The sequence below is a fragment of the Camelus bactrianus genome, chromosome 14 (genome assembly GCF_048773025.1).
Source record: "Camelus bactrianus isolate YW-2024 breed Bactrian camel chromosome 14, ASM4877302v1, whole genome shotgun sequence".
Taxonomy (NCBI): domain Eukaryota; kingdom Metazoa; phylum Chordata; class Mammalia; order Artiodactyla; family Camelidae; genus Camelus; species Camelus bactrianus.
The window spans coordinates 30272868-30293083 of NC_133552.1; the positions used below are offsets into that span (position 1 = coordinate 30272868).

The 20216-nt window shown below is 41.1% G+C and overlaps 1 protein-coding gene across 17 annotated transcripts in view; it reads left to right on the forward strand.

Moving 5' to 3' along the window:
- Positions 1-20216, forward strand: part of LOC123615342 (uncharacterized) — a 156319-nt gene that overhangs the window by 65221 nt on the left and 70882 nt on the right. For 13 of the 17 annotated variants that reach the window (XM_074378272.1, XM_074378264.1, XM_074378266.1 and 10 more), the window contains one exon: positions 17277-17403. The exons of 1 other annotated variant lie outside the window; for it this stretch is intronic. In XM_074378272.1, the coding sequence (XP_074234373.1) occupies positions 17277-17403 (127 nt within the window). Of the gene's footprint in view, positions 1-10393; positions 11077-17276; positions 17404-20216 lie in introns of those variants that run through there. 3 more of the 17 variants (XM_074378281.1, XM_074378280.1, XM_074378279.1) reach the window with 3 other exon arrangements.

Below are 20216 nucleotides of genomic sequence, written 5' to 3' on the forward strand. Positions count from 1 at the left end.
GAGAGTTACACAGGTGCTCACAGTTGTGTCTCAGCCACTGTCCAGGAGAGTGCACCGTGATTAACGTTGTTTTCCAGGCAGCATGTCTTTTCGTATAACATTGAGTTAATCTAGAATCCCTCCCTGCATTGCTTCGGTCCATGCTTGCCATATGACCAACTGCCTGATTGGGTGGTTGAGGAGAATATGTACTGCTGGTTGAACTCTGATATTTCAGTCTGGTACGTAGTTTCATATCTCCAGTTACATTAATAAGTTAAACGTATGGTTTTCTTGCATCAGTTTGGTTAATGTGAGACCAGTCCATTGGAGCCCAGGGATGCTGATGGTATAATTTCTGACCACGTTGTGGCACTTCTATCCATGCAGACCTGGCTGGAGAATGTCCCCCTTCCTCACTGATTTCTACCGAGAGCAGCATCCTCTCCCAGCCCTGCACGTGAGGCCGGGAGCTCTCTGAGTAGGCCAGACAGTCAGAGGCAAACTCTACAAATCAGAAAATGATGAAGTACCTGGAAGTGGGTTTAATAGATGAAAAGGGCTTCCAGGTAGTCCGATGGATTCTTCGAGGCCATTTGTTGAAAAGCTGTCCACTGTTTGTGGTTAAGCTACTTCTTTGCTGTTGAAAAGTATGGATTAGATAAAGGGATTTTAAAAAGCAGGAAGGAGTGATTTCAGGTTGTCCATCCACACTGGTGAGAAGTGATGGCTGACTACCTGTGTGAGGCATAGACAGAGTCTTACAAGCTTCATAAAGCAGCTTTAAAAGCTCTGCAATCTGAGTGCACTTCATTTGGGGTCTAGTTCATCACTGGCCACGCTGAGAGGGCAAATAATTGATGATGGCAGAAAGGACACAGAGGCATCAAAAAGGTCTCAGTCTTGTTCCCTGTTTAAAGGATGTGGCACAATGTAATATATTTGAGCTGGTTATTCACTGAACAGTTTTGAGTGTTTTCTGGGACTCCCCAGTGCCCCAAGTTTCCATGCATCTCAGTGTCCCCTCAGTGCAGCTCTGTCAGCGCTTGTCCTGGGCTGACGTGGTGTCACAGGGAGCAGGACGTTCAGTGTCCCCAGCTCCTCCGAGCTCCATCTCCTGATCCGCAGTGTCGGGTTTCTCATCCCTGTCTACTTTGTAGGGTTTCGGAGAATCACACGTGATGGTGGTCAGGTGTGATTTGTGGTTGTCCCTGTTTTTGGCATATAGTCAGTATTTGATAGAAACACTTGATTTTTTTTATTATACTTGTGGCTTCTAGATTGCAGTGGTTATTAATCTGCATTTATTTTTTTATAACTTTATTCTTATATATAAATAAGCACTTATTTTTATTTATTTTTATGGATGTACAGGGGATTGAAGCCAGCACATTGTGCATGCTAAGCAGGTGCTCTACAACTAATACACACCCTCCTTGTCTGCACTTAAAAATAAACATTGCAATACACAAAATAGCTCTTAAACACCATCATGGGACCTAATCTCTGTATAGACAATTGAACACGTAAGCTATTTCAATAAGAATAAATGTTGTTGGGACATACCTTTCTGAATCTGTTAATGCGCTTATAAATGATTATATCTAGTGATAAACACGAGTCTTGGATCCAGTACTTCTTAGGGTCTGTTTTGCCATCATGGGAAATTACATTCTACAGAGAAGGCTAATTGGGTCTCGTTGATATTTGGATGGTTTAGCAGATGATCAAGGCTTTCAAAAGCTGACCATTTTGTATTTTAAACTAACTACAAAGTTATCTTCTAGAAGTTGGAAGACCTAAGCTTGTGAAGTGCCCAGTAATTCAGTGTGTATGTGTCTGTGTCTGTGTCTGAGTGAATGTGTGTGTGTGATTTCAGGAAGGTAGAAATAAGTTCCATATAGTCTTCTGATACATTTCTCCTCCAGTTTAAGGTGTAGGCATATATTTACACAAATAAACTGATATTCTTTTGTCATTCGGCATATTGTTGGGAATACGAGGTTCTCATACTTGATTCAGAATGGTTGGGGAACATGAGCTTAGAAAATGGGAGGAGAAAGAGGCAGGGAGGCACTTCACAATTTGTGCAGGATATGAGAAACAGTAGCTTTTCTTTTCTCTTTTCTTCTAAAGCAAACTGGCACTGAATTGTAACATACTATTACTCAGAATTGCTTTTCTGATAAGAAACAAGTGCCTCAGAGTTTTCAAGGCAACATGAATGATTAAATGTGTTTTAGCAGTTATCTTTAAAAGTAGTGCTAATTTTCAAGTAAAAGGCTATAGCCTGTTCTTTCTTCCAGCGTATAAGAAATTTTCATTGATCTATGTACATGATCTATGTCCTTAGTTTCTTTGGGTTTGTTTGTTTGTTTGTTTGTTTTAAGTGCTTGTTTCATTGTGATGTGAATGAATGTTTAAAATTTCTGGATTTTGATCTTTAGAACATGCTGATTTATCAGAACTGTTAAAAACCTGATTGTTATTTGGTCCTTGTTTGGTGGGGCACACTATTGATTACTGTTGTCTGTTAAAGAGGGAAATTCTTCCTCTAGCCTGCAGATCATTAAGTGAATGGTTTGCAGTATGCCTTTAAAATTCATTGAATGCATTGAGCATGTTTGTCCAGTGAATTTTTAATTGACTCATAGTAATGACTTTGCTTTGGTTTTTGGCTTGTCCTCCTCTGCACAAGAATTTGAATTCTCTATTGCATTTTGTATACGTGCTCTTCACAGGGGAAGAAATTTTGCTTTTTTTACACAGGTGGATTTTCCTATACCCTCTGAATGCCTTCTGTAATTGATACAACAAAAATCTGTTATTGCAGTGCTTAATTATTTTTTAAACTATTTTTTGGCTTACTCAGAAACAATGACAAAGAGTGGTAATAAAAAATATGAAAACCTTCCTTCCTTTGAAGAATAGAAATCAGGTGGTCAGGCTCACACATGCTTTGTGCCTGACACACTCTCATGTCATTGTGTATCATGACTCAGAGATGGAGTTGCTTCAGGTTTGTAGATTATTGTTTGAACATTTGTGTTGAATTCTTTCTCCAGGCTGATGTTTCCTGTTGGGTTTGTGGAAAGTGTAGAAGTAGGGAAACAAATGCTTTGTTTTGTTTTCAGGAGGCCTGAGTTGCTGATGAGAAAAGAGCTGAGGGTGGGCTCAGGAACAGAGTGACACTCCCTCTCCTCCCATCTGAAATTGATGAAAAATGAAATCAATTAGGTGTATTGGTATTTCACAAATAGAATTCAGCGAGCCCAAACTAGCTACATTTGCCCAGTGGATAGTACTGAATACACCTGCAGATTTAGGTGCTTTACCAAGAAGAAGCAGCTTAGAGCATTCAGAAAAATCAGTCCTATGATGAGATATAAAAAGAATATAATATCTTTTATTTCTGAAATTTTTCTACGTTAAGTTGTGTAGAGCTAAAATTAAGTTTCAAGCATCAGGAGTTAAAAGTGTGAGTGGTTCTGTGGGATTTTTCTTCAGGAAGGTTTCTAGATCCTGCTAGAGTGGCTGAAGCTGGCAGGAAAATACCGAGAGCCAGGATTTGTCATCCGAGGGTGTTCTCTGTAATGGTTCCATGTGGGAGCCCATGACTGGTTTAAAAAATTATAACAGACCCCAGCCACCTGTCAACTTTAAGAAGAAAAAACTGTGCTTAATAACTGCTTTGCAAGCAGGGGCCTGTGCATCCTCACTCCTGTCTCCTGGCCTAAAAAAGCAGAGACAATGCTTTGCTTGCATAGTTGAGGTTTTAGATAACACTCTGCTCATTTCAAAGCAATGACTCAGGCCCTCAGCTATAAACGCTGGGATTGTGTGCTGTTAGATAGTCTATTATCCCCAAAACAAGGACCTGGCTGGTCTGGTGGTCTGCTTTGTACTTCACATATCTAAAGAATGTATCTTGTTCCCCTCACCCATGACTTCCCTAAAGATACATTAAGCCTTTGTACTTATTGTGGATTCTACAATCTCTGTCTCATCCCATCTTTCCCCAAGTTCCTGCTTACTATCACACAGCTGTTAATGACTTTTTCCTTTGATTATACACAATAAATATGGGAGCATTTGATAGGCTCATGGAGTTGGCTCCCTACTCCCTCTCGATCTGTTAACTTTTTACACAGGGTCATGAGTAACTCATTCCTTGTCGGTAAGAATTCTGCCAGCCAGAACCCACAGTTCCAGGTGAGAAGAATGCAGGCTTTACCTCTCCTACCCAAGGGAGAGAGAGAAGAGAATTGAGATCTGCTCCCCCGTGGTCCCTTCATGCACCAGGGCCACTCCAGTTCAATTGCAGCCTTCTGGCCTCTGCTCACAGGGCCTCTGTCCCAGGACTGACCGCAGCCTTTTCTTCCCTTGTCAACATTTCCTGTGCCTTTCAGAAGTTGGTCTCTTCTCTGCAGTTCAACCCTGGCAGATGTGATGGTGGTCCGCGTGCTGGTGGGCAGTCCCTTGGGGACTCCCAGGAGCCATGCTGATTCTCCTGATTCTCTCATTCGGGGTTACAGAACTGTCGAGCACCGGAGGAAGCCCATTCACGTGATGCCAGCACAGCATTGCACCACTTTCATTTTATTTATGAATTTTCAGTGGAGTAATTATTTGTAGCAAAGTGTTCCAGATTTTCGGCCGCCTGCTTTCCTCACCACATTCTCATTGTTGGCTCTGGTTCTTGTTTTAAGAACCAGGTTTCTTTTCTGGTCATTTGTAGCAGCTGGACTTGCCAAATCCTTGATCTGCGTTTGAAGCAGAATGCTTCTTCATGATGTCAAGCTGATTTCCCTTGTCATACCTGAATATTTCGTGAACACTCAGCAACTGTTTCAAGTGAAATGCTCTTGTCCAATTTCAGTTAACTCACATTTGCTGATCTCCTGCTTTCATGTTGAGGGCAGTTTCTTCTTCCTGTAATAAAAGTTAGCAATTTACATTTACTATGGGAAGGTACTGGCCCAAGGTGCTTTTGTTCTTAACAGTTTTAATACAAGTCACCGATTAAAATGTACTGTGGTTTTTACTCTATGCCAAGAATTGTGCATCCCAGTCAATCTTAGAACATTTTCATCCCCGCAATAGAAAGCCCTGTATCCATTAGCAGCCATTCCTACCTTCCCCATCCTCCCCCAGCCCCAGGCATCCACTCTTCTCTCTCTGTGGATTTGCCTGTGCTGCAGATTTCATGTAAATCGAGTCACTTCATGTAAATGGAACCATCTATTGTGACTGAATTCTTTCACTCTGAGTAACGTTTTCAATGTTTGTCCACGTTTGTACACGTTTGTCCACGTTGTGGCCTGTCTCAGGACTCCTTGCTTTGCTATTGCTGAATAATATTCCACTGTATGCCTGGGTCCCTCTGTTTACCCATTCATTACATGATAGGCATTTGGGTTGTTTCTGCTTTTTGGCTGTGATGAATACTCGTGCCATAAACATTCTTGTAGGAGTTTTTTTATGGACATTTGCTTTCAGTTCTCTTACGTGTGTCCCCAGGAAGCAGAATTGTTGGGTCATTCAGAAACCAAATGTTCAACTCTCTGAGGACCTGCCAGGCTGTTTTCCAAAGTGGCCACACTATGTTACATCCTCACCAGCAAGTGCTGTGAGCTCCGCTTCCTCTGTGTCCTCATTAGTGCTTGTTATTCTTTTTTGATTATAACCTATTGTAGTGAGGGTGAAGCAGTTTCTCCTAGTAGTTTTGACTGGGTTTCCTTTACAGCTAATGACATTGAACATCTTTTCATTGTGCTTATTGGCCATTTTTACACTTTCCTTTAAAAATATCTTTTCAGATCCTTTATTCATTTTTTAATTGAGTTGCCTTTTTATTGTTGAGTTGTTGGAGCTTTTTTTATCTTGGAAATACAAATTCCTTATCAGATAAGTGATTTGAAAAAATTTTTTCCTGTGTGTTGTTTTTTCACTTTCCAGATGCTGTCCTTTGAAGCAAAGTTTTAAATTTTGATGAACTCCAGTTTATCTCTGTTTTCTTTGTTCCTTGTGCTTTTGTGGTCATAGTTAAGGTATGAGGTATTTTATTTAAACTTTTATATATAAAATAACTGAATTCTTAGGGCCGTTCTAGGAGATGGATGCTGTTGTTTTCCTGAGACTATGGATGAGGATACTGAGATGCAGAAAATTTCCCTGAATATCAGTGTCAGAGCTACCCAGTGGCCCTGTGGGATTTCAGACCCTCTTGTTTGTCCCCAGCATCTGTGCTCTTCACCACCATGCTCCCCTCCTTCCTGGAATCGTTAATGAAAATCTTTCCTTCTTTGATTTCTTGTTAGTTTTTTTCTCATTGGGGACCTCATCTTCTCATTTTCCTTGAAGAGCTCAGTGTAGGCTTATTTTAGGTCTCATGTAGGCAGAAGCATTGCTATCAGTTAACTTTTTTATTACTCACTCTGCAGTGATTGCTGTTGCTAATTGACCAAATCAAGTCATGCTTAAGTCTTTCCTGCTCATGACACTTAAAACAGAGTCATGAGTTACAGAATGCTCAAAGAAGAAAGTGCTTAATTGATTTTATTTTTCTAACCAACCAAATAAAAACCCCAGTGTTGACATAGATTATAAGCCCTCCATAATATGGCCATTGTCTTCCTTGTGTTTCATTTGTTTGGTCACACTTTCTGGATAGTGCTTTGCTGTCCAGCAGTATTGTTAGGATACGGTGCTTGTGAATCATTGAAAGGACAGAATATTGACAACAGACTGTGTTGTTCAATTCACAAGGGAAAAATATTATAAAAATACTGCTCAGATCTATTTTAAAATTAAGCTTGGAATTTTGAGAAGAGTTCGAGAAACCATACAAAGGTATTTTTCACTAATTATAGATCTATCTTCGACACATTATGTTTACATAGCAGACTAACTTATCAACAAGATTTGACAAGAGGGGTGTATTATTGATTATTTGTTTTAGTTGAAATATTCTACCTGGGATAAAGTAATCAGTGCATATAAATGAACAAATGTAACTTTGTATTTCTATGCAACATGGGAGCAGACTTCATACATTTATATATAATATATATGGGTGTGTGTTTTAAACTGTCTTTCAGTGTTTTTATAGTTTTCAGCAATGTTCTACATTTAGAATTCTTCTAAGAAAATCACACCGTATATAGTGCAGTTTGTACTGTGTATCCTGTCTTATGCATGGAATCCCACTGTCCCCTCAGTGAGGAATTTACTCTCCTACTGAGGTAGTAGCAGAGCTACAAGCCTGGGATTTCTAGGCCTTTGCTCTCCATGTGTTTGAAGTTGGCTGTCAATCACAATTTTCCCTTTCTTGGGTTTTCATTTTTCAATTAGAATTTTTGAAAATAACTATTAATATGTTGCACCAGGCTCCCTAGAAACTTGATGTGTTTGTGCTTTCCAGTTTTCAGATTATGAAACATGTAAATGCACTCTTGTTTTTAAGTAGTCCTTTTTCACTAGATATTTGTTTACCTCTTTATAGTTAATTTTTTTCCCACTGAATGAGTCGGTGTGCATGTTTTAAAATATACCTTCCTTTTTTATTTTTCTTATTGTAACAGTTACATTCATTGTAGAGAATTTACAAAATAAGGATAAACACAGTAAATAAGTTAAAAATGGCCTGTAATCTCCTCACCTGGAGATACAGGTGTAAGTTTTGAAATTGAGAATTACGAGTCCTCCCACGTTGTTCTACTTTTTCAAGATCCCTTTGGTTACTGAGACCCTCGAATTCCCATATGATTTGTAGCAGCAGCTAGTCAGTTTCTGCAGAGGAGCCCGCTGGGATTGTGATTGAGACCACTTTGAACGCAAGGATCACTCTGGGGAGCACTGCCATCCCAAGAGCATTGCCTTCTGACACAGGAATATGCGTGGTGTGCCTATCCATGTATTTAGGTCTACCTTAGTTCTTTTCAAAAATGCTTTGGGTTTACAGAGTATTATTTTAGTTTTTGGGTTTTTTTTTTTTTTTTTGCCTTTATACTGTGGACAAGTGTGTAAGGCTCTGGGATCAGAAGTGTATTTTAGCCCCGCCCCTTGCTGCCACCATAGTCTCTGCGCTCTTTCTTCAGCCTCTGTACTATCTTGCACAAAATAGGACCTCAGTAACTCTCTCTTGAATGAATGATTATATGATTGTTGGATGATGCTTGAGAGTCCTTGTGATGATTTTTTTCCCCAGCATTTCCCCACTTCTTAACTATGCCCCTTCTCTTCTTAAACTCCAGCTTGGGCTTCAGCCTGCCTGTGGCATTGATTTTTCTTGTCTGTAGACTCTTCCTTTCACTGGTTGATGAGAATGTTACATGTGGGTTGTGGAAACTTGCTAGGTGTCAAGAAAGAGCAAATCCTTTGCATGTTAGTATTATTAGAGTGTGGTAATCTTTTATCGATTGAAATTAAATCAGGCTCACCCCCTGAGCTCTCCCGTGAGCTCTGTTCGCCTTCTTACAGGTGATAATGCTGAGGTTGATGCATGTGACCTTCCCCCAGCCTTGGTTTTGGAGTTAAGTCACCATCAGTGGAGCCCTCTCTTTAAAAGATGAAGAGAATATTTGCTTCTTCACCCTGGATGGGGACTTGGATGAGATGAGGTACCAGATAAAGAATGGAGCACCAACTCATTCTGATCCCTGCTTTTTCCGTTCCTTTCTCCAGGGAAAAAGAGTACAATTCAACAGTATAAAGATTGATTGTGAGCTAATGAGATAGACAAGACAACCGATTATTTATTAAATATCCTTTAATGCCAGAAACAAATGTATTATACACAGAAAAACACATAAAGCACGGTAGTCCTGTGGTTATAATCGTGGGTCCGAGTTTGAGTCCTGCTCTGGAATGACCAGTCCTGTGAGATGGAGAACTGGTAGGTCGGCTGAGCCTCTCCTGGACTTGTTTTCTCTCCTGCAGAGACGGGATTCTCTAGCCATCCCTCCCCCGTAGAGGTGCTGAGGGGTGTAAATGACACGCATGGGCAGCCCGAGCACAGCTGCTTGTTCCTCGTAAGTCCAGGATAGCATAGCTTTTGCGGTGACGGCTTTATGACCGCCCCTTGTAGACTCTCAGTGCTCCAAAGGGATGCCTTGTGGTTTGTAGATGGGATTTTCACTTCTGTAAATACCCAAGGATTGTGTTATTGGGCCTTGCTGATTTGAATCTATTCTTTAGAAAGTACATACTGTAGATTATTTTTTCAAGCATGCATGATTTTTTCTTTTAATATTTATAGTTCCACCCTCTCATCTCTTGGTGTTATATTTCATGGAATGTAGGAAACAATCCTAAGCCACCTGCCTATTTACACTTCTCCGCGGTGGTTTTCCTCCCTGACTGGAAGAAGGTTTTGCATGGGAAACTTTCTTTGTTCCCCTATTCTTGCAGTCTCTCCGTCTGTCTGCCCACCTCTCACCTGTCCATCTGTCCATTTCTCTACCCACTCATTCTTCTGACTTGTTCCAAGAAGCATTTCAGGCAGCTTACAGAAGAACACATACCAAATAAACAGGAGAGAAAATGGGGCTAAGTTCAGACAGTGAGGCTAGGAGGCGAGCCTGTGTGAGGGTTGCAGGCGTGAGACACACGCGTCTGCCCTGTGACTTATAAGATCGACAGCAACAGTGTGCCTGAGGCTCCTAGCAGACACAGGGAAACAGGGTTTGTGGGAGATGCTCACTGGCTGTGAAATAAATAAGTGGCTTAGGAGAGGCCCAGCCTTTCCAGCTACTAAGGCTTAGGAGAATATTTTGAGTGACTTCCAAAATCAGAGTATTGCATCGTTTCTTTTGTAACAGTTCTACGTGTAGTTGGTTACATTCTATACCTGGAAATTTCTCCAAAACTGCTTCCCACGTGAGTCCCATGTCTCGGGAATGGGGTGGTTCTGCTCATTGACGGGTGTTGTCCAGAAACAGAAAATGACAGCCTCATAGGAGACTGGGACTTTTCAGTCATGTTTTGTCAGTGCTGTTGACTTCAGAAAACGCTTTCACAGTTTCTCTCCATCTGAGGCGGCAGCATGCTCTCTTACCAGCATCAGGAGCTCACAGCCACGGGATGGTGGGGCCTGACTGCACTGCCGTCAATACAGCTGAACTGGTCACCGCAGGCGTGGTGCTTTTACGTCGTGCATTTCATGTTCTTTAATAGAAGGTTTCAACAGGAAGTTAATTAACTGAGTTAATTAACATTTAATAAATATGATGCTTTGTTGAAAAGACAGTTATAGGCACATTATAAGCTGTGAAGGATTTAAAAACGGTTTCATTACTGAAATTTCTGTAGAGAAGATTCACAGCTTACCTTATTTGTGCCTCTCTTTTAAAGTAAAAAGGAAACAAGACAGAAAAGGCAGAAGATGCTTTCTGTTCTTCCTGTCTGTTTGCAGGCGCCCTCACCTCCAGTGGCATCCATCCAGACACCAGCACTGACACTGGCCGTGCTCAGAACTGCCTCGGCCCTGAAGACACAACTGACAAATAGAAGGGGGCCACGCCTTGTTACAGCAGGTGCTCTCACTTTGTGGGTCCTTATGTAACTGCGCGGTGTTAATCAGGATCGCCCGTTCTACATTGTGTGACACTGCTGCGGTGTGTCCTAGTTATTTGTTTCTGTAAGTACACGTGTACTATTCTCCAATGTGCTGTACTACACATCTAAAAATGCTTTTTTCAGATGAAAAATAATGTGTAAATAATATAATAAGTCTGATAAAAGTGGCAAAAGAGGCTATCCTGGTCCCACTACTCAGAGATAATAATTAAGACTTTAACATCTATTTTCTTTTCTTTTCATCAGTGTGTATCACCTCTGTCATAAAAACCAGCGAGCACTCTGTGCCTGTTTACTGTGTGGAGACCTCCATTTTCCATTCAGCTTATTACATGTTTTTCTACAATATTCTATCTCCCCTGGCATGATATTTAATGACCAGTATAGCATTCTGTCTTGTGGAGGCATCGTCCATTTTATTCGGACTTAAATAAACTTTTAAATTCCAAGTGTACTTAACTGAAATACTGAAAAGACAACAACGGTGGTACAGAAAGGCCCCTACTCCCTTCCCCTTATTTCCTGAGAGTAAAAGCTGTTGACAATGTGGTGTATATATTTCATGACCATTTTGCCTATGACATATATATATATATATACACACACACACAGACACACACACGTATATGAGAAATCTATATATATATGTGTGTATATATGCTTTATTGGAAAATGAGACCATACTGTATGTTTTTCTGCAGCTCGCTTTATTCACTCAGGGTTGTAACATATACGTCCTCCCACTACAGACTCACCCGGTCCTTTCAGATAGAGTGGAGGGGTTTCCTGATGTGCAGGTGTGGTCTCTTATAAAGGATACCTTTGGTGGGAGAGTGCTGTGGACAAGGCCTTGGACCACGCCGAAACACTGGCTCCTTCAGGGCCCGCAGCTCACTGTGATTTACCGCATCATTGTCTTGATGGTGGACACAGGTTTTCTCCATTTTCCACTGTCAGAAATGATGTTTGACTGGCATCCTTCTTGTATAGACATTCCTGTGATCTTGTATGAGTATTCCTTTAGTTAAGACTTCTGGAAATTTAGTCCCTGGATGTGACATTTTCATTCATCACAGGCTCCTTTGAAGTGACTCTAAAAATTCCTTCTCCATTGGGGAATGAAAAGATGTAGAATAACTTATGTAACCAATTCTCTATCACTGGATATGATTTCACTTCAGCTTTAATTCCCACCATTGTAAACAGTGCTGTGTAAATGCCCTGATGAGTACATCTTTTTGAGCTGATTTCTTTTTTTCTAAAGGAAAAGATTCCTAGAAGTGAAGTTGAGTCAGTGTGTACGCACTTTTTTATACTTTACATATCCATTGACATGTCGTCCTCCAAAAAGTTCACTCACAGTATTTTCTCCCACAGATGGACACTAGCTAGAATACCTTTAACAAATATTTGCTTATATGATGAGCAGAAGTGCTTTTACAATGTTTTAGTTTGCATTTGATGACCAGTGAGGTATTGAGCATTTTTCACTAATTAGCCGTTTAACTTTTTAAAAATGAATGATCCCTTTTGTTCTTTGCACACAGTTAAGTGAGGGAGCTTCTTGTTGCTTTGTGACAGCTCTTTGTATGTTATGAACATTAACTTCTTGTCTTCATCAACAAGTGTCACAGAGCTTTTTCTTGTCATTTCTTGCCTTTCATTTTGTTCATTGGTTTTTTTATTTTGGTTCTGGCCCAAAATATTCTTAAGATAGTAAATGTCTTCCTTATGAGTTTTATCTTTGGCATTATTCTTAGAAATACTTTCTTATAATGGAATAAATGTCTTCTGTAGGTTTTTTAATCTCTAAGATGGAGATGATAATAGTACTTGTTATAGTGAGGGTAAGTTGAGTTAATATGAGCAATGTGTTGTATTTACTGTTATTATTACTTTTTAATATTTACATCACTATCTGTAATTTTTCTTGTGGTCATTATGACAGGAATAGAATTTATTATTTCCAGGTGATTCTCTGATTGTCCCAGGACAATTATTCAATTCATATTTATCTCTTTGACTTGAAATCCCACCTGTACAAAATACTTATGTACACTAGAGTCTCTTTTTGAGCTCATGGTTCATTTCTGTCAATCTTCCTTTCTTATTCCAGCACCATATCTTCCATATTGTAAAAATTTATTTAATATTTGACACTGTGATTTGTTTTTGATTCTTTTCTTCAATTCCAAATTTTCTTGGCCAGTAATATCACTTTATTATTACTGAAGAATTCAAAAATATTTTGCTCAAGTTAAAAAAAATCAGATAAGAGTTTTCATGGGATTTTTTATTAAGTTTTGTATTATTTTCAGGATGACGTATGTCTTTACAAAACAGCTTTCCTGCATGCAATATGTTGATGTTTCTACATTTACACCTCTTTCTTTACCCTTCAGTACACTCCTGTAGTTTTCTTCATTTAGAACATGGGCATAATTTTTTAGTGTATTCCAGATAATTGTTTTTTGTTTTTGTTAATTTTGTAAGTGAGAATTGTTTGTTATTGTAATTTCTAACTGCTTAAAACTGACACCTAGAAAGGCAGATTCGGTTTGTAAATACTCACTTTGTAACTTTTCATTTAAAATTGTGAGTATTAAGTACTTATTCCAGAATCCTTTCTATTCTGTTTTGGAAAACTTGTTTCCAAGATTATCAAAATGCTCATAGCTAAGTAGTGTAGGTAGGGAGACAGATGGAGAGAGGTAGTGTGGCTCACGTACAAATTGTGAGCAGTTTCATGGCTGCCTTTAGACTGAAGAAGCCCCAGAAGAACCCAGGTTAGACCAGGGGTGGCTTTGCATGCACTTGAAAGCCAGCTTTCCTGACTGTATGATGAAGCCTGGTGGGCATGGCAGGTAGATGATCAAGGTCCGATGGAGTTCACTGGCTGCACAGTGTGCTGTGTCTGTGAGAACTGGAGACCATCGCCATGGGAAATGCTTGGTGCCAGGAACACTGCAGGAAAGCTGGGGAACATTTGTGTTAAGGATTTTCCAGTCCTGTGAGTGGGAAGATCACACTCTGCATTCAGATCTCAGTTTGAATTCATCCTCTCTTTTTTACTGGTCCTCTGACTTTTGTCAAGTTATATACCCTCTTTAAACTCCTGTTTTTTTGTCTCTCAAAACAGAATTACAGCCTGCTGCTAGAGTGTTTGTTCAGGGTAAATGATTTGTGTCTATAAGATGCCACATACAGTCACAAGCTCAGTGAGAAATACGCTGTCGCTTCTGCAACTCAGTACTCGACAAGACATCGGGGAAAAGCCAGTTCCTAATTTTTATGTGATGCAACGAGGAACAAAATTAATGTTTTGCATTTCCCTAGCAGTATTCTTACTCCTTTGCTTCATTTAACTCTTTCCTCCTTTACTTTCCCCTCCTCCACCAAAAGAGCCTGAGGCTCTCTCAGAACACTAGATTCAAATTACTTTAAAGGTTGGCTCATCCCCTTGAAATGACAGTGACATAAAAATATATGTTCACATCCCAGACTTGACTGTATTTTATTTACACACACACACACACACACACACACACATATCAGGCTACCTCCCACTTGCTGTTGGAGAAGGACCACTTTTTCTGAGTTTTCATTCACTGAGCGTGAGAGCAAAGTCTCTTAAGCATACTTTCTCCTGGCTTCATGCATGGCTTTTTATTGGATTTCTCTGTGGCCATAGAATTAATCTCCTATTAGAAGAGAGGAAGTGGAGACATAGAGATTCTGCTGAGACATCGGTGTCATCATATTTGAGTTGGAAAGGATTTAAGACAGCATAGAGGCATTACTTTTTATGGGTGAGAATTCATGATGGTGTAACTTGGAGAAGAACCTGGGTCTTCTGCCATCGTGTCCACGTGGATGAAGAGGCAACTGGGTGCGGGATGGCAGGTATCCTTCTTGCTTGAGTTCCAGGGTCTTGCTAATTTTCATTGCTCAGCTGCCTTTAGTTTATGTCCATGTGGCCTCTCATGGGAAGGTCACTCTTTCCTCATAGATTGAGTTTCTTATCAGCAAAAAGTTCTGGACCCTCTCACATTTCCCAGAGTTTTTCTGCTGACCTGCTGACACTTTATGTAAATGTGACCTAAGAAAACTACTGGATATAAAATCTTTATTGTTATCGTTTGTCCTCGAGTTCCATAGGAATGGGGTGCTGTCTCAGGCTGTCTAAGGCTAGATCTGAACAAAGATAGGGTGATAGTTTGTGCTGCTGGACCATCACAAGTGGAATGGGATTTCCACCTCAGTTTCTAGAATCAGGCAGACGAGTTGAAATCTTGCCATTACCAGTTACTAGCTTTGTGACCTTGAGGAAGAAAGTTTACTTTTTTGGGTCCAATTTTCTTTATCTGTAAATAAGTTCAGTATTTATTTAGGGTTTTTGTTTTAGAATTGAATGAGTTAATTCCCTCATTTATACCTAAAATTCAGATCGCGTGGTTCTATGCTGGTGCCTTGGTAGTTGATTACTAAGGGAGTTGGCAATGAGAATGGGGGTGGGGGACCCGTAGATCATAGAGCTTATATTCCAGGATATGCTTGTAGAAGACTGGATGTGCAGTGGATTTTTAGTAAATGTCCATTCTTTTCCTAATCCCCATTGATTGTATATATATTTATACTAATATATGAATTTTTTGTTGCAATTTAAATCTCTTTGTAGTATTTAAAATATGTAGGTATAATCAAAATACGTGAAACAAAATGATTTGATTTTTATTTTCCTTTAAATAAGCAAAACAAAAGAAAATAGAAAAGAAAGAAAGTTTTGAAGGACTAGAAATAATTTTATTTCAATGGAATCAAGTCTCAATATTAGGGTTTTTGGCTTTGTTGTTAAACGGCATGTAAAATTAATAGGTTATGGCTTCAGTGTTGATAGCTAGATGAGTTTCTTGTTATTGTTGTCTTTGATGAATTATTTGCACTAGATCATAAATGATGTGCATGCTACATATTGGAAATGAGGAAGCAGTGGAGACATACTACCTCCAATGTATTTTGTTATCGAGTCCAAACTCATTCTGCTTGCCACATGACAGGGCAATAAATTGGGAGATGAGGTGTTGGGGCAAGGAATAGTGACTTTATTTGAAAAGCTGGCAGACCCAGAAGATGTCAGACTGATGTCCTGGAGAACCCTATTCCCCAAGTCAGAATTCAGGCTCCTTTTATACTGAAAAGGGGAGGGGGTGTGGTTGGTTGCTGCAAACTTCTTGTTGTACAAATTGTTTGTCCTTGGTATCCTTTATTCTTGCAGCTGTCCATGTGGGTCAAATCATGGTGCCCTTGTAAAACCTCCAAAAAAACAAAGGTTATTCTCTATTTTGCAACTTGAAACTCTCTACATAAGTGCAGAAGAGCTAACATCCTTAAAGATCAGAGCCCGGAGAATAGGCTCTCCTGTATATTTCAGGCTAAATGCAACTTTCTTTCACAAAAGGTGCAGAGCTAGCAAGTCTGAGCCTAGAAAACAGGGCACAGAGTTAAAGCCAAAGGAACAGATCTAACATGGAGTCAGATTTCTTCTTTTTTATTACAATTTCTTTTTCCATCTCATAAATAATTTTAGTAAGAAATATAAGCAATTTCGTATTTTTGCTTCTTAATAACCGATAAGTGGGCTGACTACATTTTTGTGAGCAGGGATGCTGTGAGGGCCTTGGGGTCTAAGCAAACTCTTGTTGAGGGTGTTTGACCCCACAACATGTCTAATGCCCCCAGGAGTGTTGGTGAGGGTCGCCACAGCCTGGTGCTCTATTCAGGAAACTGCATATGGGCATTTACCTCTGGATACCTCTTTTTTGGCTGCAGGAAATTTTTTCAGATACTGTGATTGAAAAATCACTCCAGCTGGGGATAATTAGGGAAAAAAAGAAGAGGAAAAGTGTTTGGAGTGGAGTAGAAGAGAAATGTAGAAGATCAGGGAGCTTGGGGGCTTGGCAGCGGGGCCTAGGGAGAGAGGGGAGCAGAGGTGGGGAGGGGCCCTGCTCCGGAGACAGCTCCTGCACGTGTCCCCGCACCCAAGCCACACAGCTTTTTATTGTCCTGGGCCACTCTCCTGGCTGAATGTCACCCTGGGCAGAACCTTGAAAACTGAAGTTCAGGGGTGGGCAGCACTCATCTAGGGGTCACTGAGGACTTTGGTCAAGTCCACAATGCCTTTTCTGGTCATGTGTCTTCACTTGCCCTTTATCTCAGGATCTGAGGAGCAGGAGCAAGGAGTTCAGGGAGAGATCCAGGAAGACATCCGACTGTGTTAAGAGAGGACAGACACAGTGACACGGGGAGTGAGGACTATCGCAGCAAAGTAAAATGACTTCACAACTATTGCATCAGAGCTGCAGGTGTGAGAGAGCCTAAGCCTGTCTCAGAGTGCAGGGGACAAGCAGAAAGGAATGGTATAATTTCCACTGACAATTGAAATTTTGTTAGATAGCCTGCTACTGTTGGTTGTATCACTTGAATGAATGCAGGTGTATTTCTATCGGCATTTATAGGTTCACTCAACCCCACCAGTCCCTCTTGCCCGCACCAGGGGTGGGTTTTCTCAAGCACAGTGCCCCTCCTGCTTGGGTGGGCCACGCTGTGCGTCCTCGCCTAGGGCCGGACTGCTACAGGGCACTGAGTCCCCGAGGCACGGCTTGCGAGACAAGACAGGAACACCTCTGCTCTTCACTGAGGGCCTCCTTTTCCCCCTGCAGTGTTAGAATGCTGGTGACTCAGTTAGAAGCGTGCATCCAAGCCGTCCTTCCGTGTCCTCACCATCTGGAAGCGGAGCCTGAACCTTCTGAATTTCTCCAGAATGTGGTTTACAATCACCTTCGACAAGTGAGTGTGTGTCCTCTTACAAGTGGAGGAATTACTGCCGTTTTCCTAGAACTTACTCACGGCTAGTCCATCTGATGTTTCTGTGCTAGTATTCTGTATGGCATGCTAAAAATTCTGGAGTCAGATCTTGAAACCCTGATGAAGAGGATTATTTTATTTCTTTATATGATAGTATTTTACTTTCAAAATTCAGAATTTTCGGTTCTTTCAGGATTTTAGCAGAGGTTTGGAGAAACAAATTTGCTCTTACCGTCCTTGTGACCTGTTGCTTTATGTCTCTAACCCGTCTTCTGTCACTTGTTAGGCGGTTCCATTTGTGGCCCTGTCCAGGTTGTTCATATTATAAAACATAAAGTCTGTGAAAGTACAATTCCTTTTATTCCGAAGGCATTCCACAGATACTACTTAAATCTGGATGTGGTTTTAAGAAGACAGAACTATTAGAACTTGTACTTGCAGGTTGCTAGTGCAAAATCCTCAAATCAAAAGTCTAGCTAAATATCTAAAATCTTTCTAATCTACCTTGGATTTGTATGGATAAGTGAAGTAGTTTGCTAGTAACTCAAGACCAGGGTTAGAATACATGCTGGTGTGGCTCAGCAGGTCCTCCAGAGCTGGCACTGTGCCAGAGGGTGGGGCTGAGGGGAGAGGGCGGGTCCTACCCTCCCTGAGCTGATAGTTTCATGGTAAAGACCTTCACCAGGTGAAGAACTAAGAGTTTCTTCTAAGAACAGTGGGTTTGAAAAGAGTCTTAAAAGCACGGGAGTGACAGAATGCCAATTGTCTCAATTAGGGAAGAGCGGCTGGGGGGCCACTGGGAGACTCATGAGTCCATGTGGGCAGTATTGGTGGCTTCCACCTGAGCAGTGGATTTGGGCTAATCTGTATATTTGGAAAGGAATCGAGATGGAATTATTGCAGGCACCATGTGCTTTAATAAGTCCTGTGCAAACATAAACACGGATGAGGCATGCGTTTGAATTTAGTGGTGTAGGGAAGGGTTTCTGCACATTACAGGAGAAGGCAAGGCAGAATTCCTCTTCTTTGTGGGCAGGGAATTGGGTCCACCTGTTTTTTCTGTAACGGTTTCTGAGAGCAGTTTATGGTAATTAACCAGCATTGACAAATGGTGGCACACATTGCATTTAAGAGCTGGCCGGCTACAAACTTGTGTATTGGACAGGTGGATTTCGCAGACAAGTGATCAGGTAGATGGGAGAGAGAAGGAGCACATGCATGGGCACCCCAGCTTCAGGTTTAAATCACCATTTCCACACCATGGGAACTTGGACTAGAATGTAACCTCACTTAGCCTGTTGGTGAATCAGTAAAATGGGCATAATATTCACTACTTCCTGGGTTTGTTGTAAGTTGTGTCGACTGAAATAAATGTGCAGCCTAAAAGTTAAGAGTGAAGTTTTATTTGGCGGGAGGACTCTAGCCGGGATGACAGCCTCTCAGATTGCTCTGAGGGACTTTTCCAAAGAGGTAGGGGAGGAGCTAGGATATATAGGAGCTTTACAACAAAGACCAGGTAGTTGGAACAATAAAAGATTGCTTGTTATCTAAAGAAAACCAGATATCTCAAGTTCAAGAATTTAGTGCTTTTCTATTTATAGGAGGAAGCAAACATTTGGGCTCACTGAGTTCATTCCTTTGACAAGCACCTAGGTATCTAGGGCCAGTATCCGGTTCTTTCTTATTCTGAATCCCCTCAGAGGGCACCATTGTGAGTGGCTGCAGAGGCTGGGCTGCTGGCCTGTCCTCGCTGGGGGGTGGCAGCAGCCGCTGATCACTTGGTTTCAGCATTCTTTCTTTACTGACATGGTTGCAGTATTTTCATTCACATTGTAGTATTTTCGTTCACACACTGATTATGGATAATCTGGAAACTTGGAAAGGAACTGAGATGGAATTACTGCAAGTATATTCTACTTTAATATGCCGTGTGCAAACATAAACACGGATGGAGCATACATTTGAATTTGGTGATGTGGGGAAGTGGTTCTGCAAATTAAAGGAGAAGGTAAGGCAGAATTCCTCTTCTTTGTGGGCAGGCATGTGGGTCCACCAATCTTTTCTGTAGCAGTTTCTGAGAGCAGTTTATGGTAATTAACCAACATTGATAAACAGTGGAACACATTGCATTTAAGAGCTGGCCTGTGCAAACTTGTATATTGGACAGGTGGATTTCATAGGCAAGTGGTCAGGTGGATTGGAGAGAGACGTAGCCCAGGCCTGGGCTCAGATCCAGGTTTAAATCGCCATTTCCTCACCAAAGGGCCTTGAACTAGAGTGTAACCTCCATTAAACTTTTGGTGAATCTGTGAAATGGGCATGATAAGATTCATTTCTTCCTTTGCTTGTTGTAAGTTGTAAACAGTATTATAACACACATGAAGCACTTAACTCACTGGCACTTAGCAGTGGTCACTGTGTCCGTCCGCCCCACTTAGCGTGTGTCAGAGCTGTAAAGGCAGCATGTGTCTGTTGAGGATGCACTAGTAGCCCCTTAGATAGGTTGTGAATTTGGTGATTTCCTTTAATCTTTGGAAGTGTGTGTGCCATGGGCAGTTATTTTCATGGGCAGATGAGGAATCTCAGGGTAAAGAAGACTGTGAAATTTGCCCAAAGTCAGACCATAATTTTGGGTGCAGGGTCCTCGGTTCAGCATGGGCCCCTGGGCTTTCTACCCTCTCCATTCAGCACCAGAGCCAGACGTGGGGTCGGCTGTCTCCTAGCCCAGAATATCCAGTAGGCAACAAGACACACCTGGCTCTGTGATGCTTGACCAACAACTCCAGAGGAGAGTT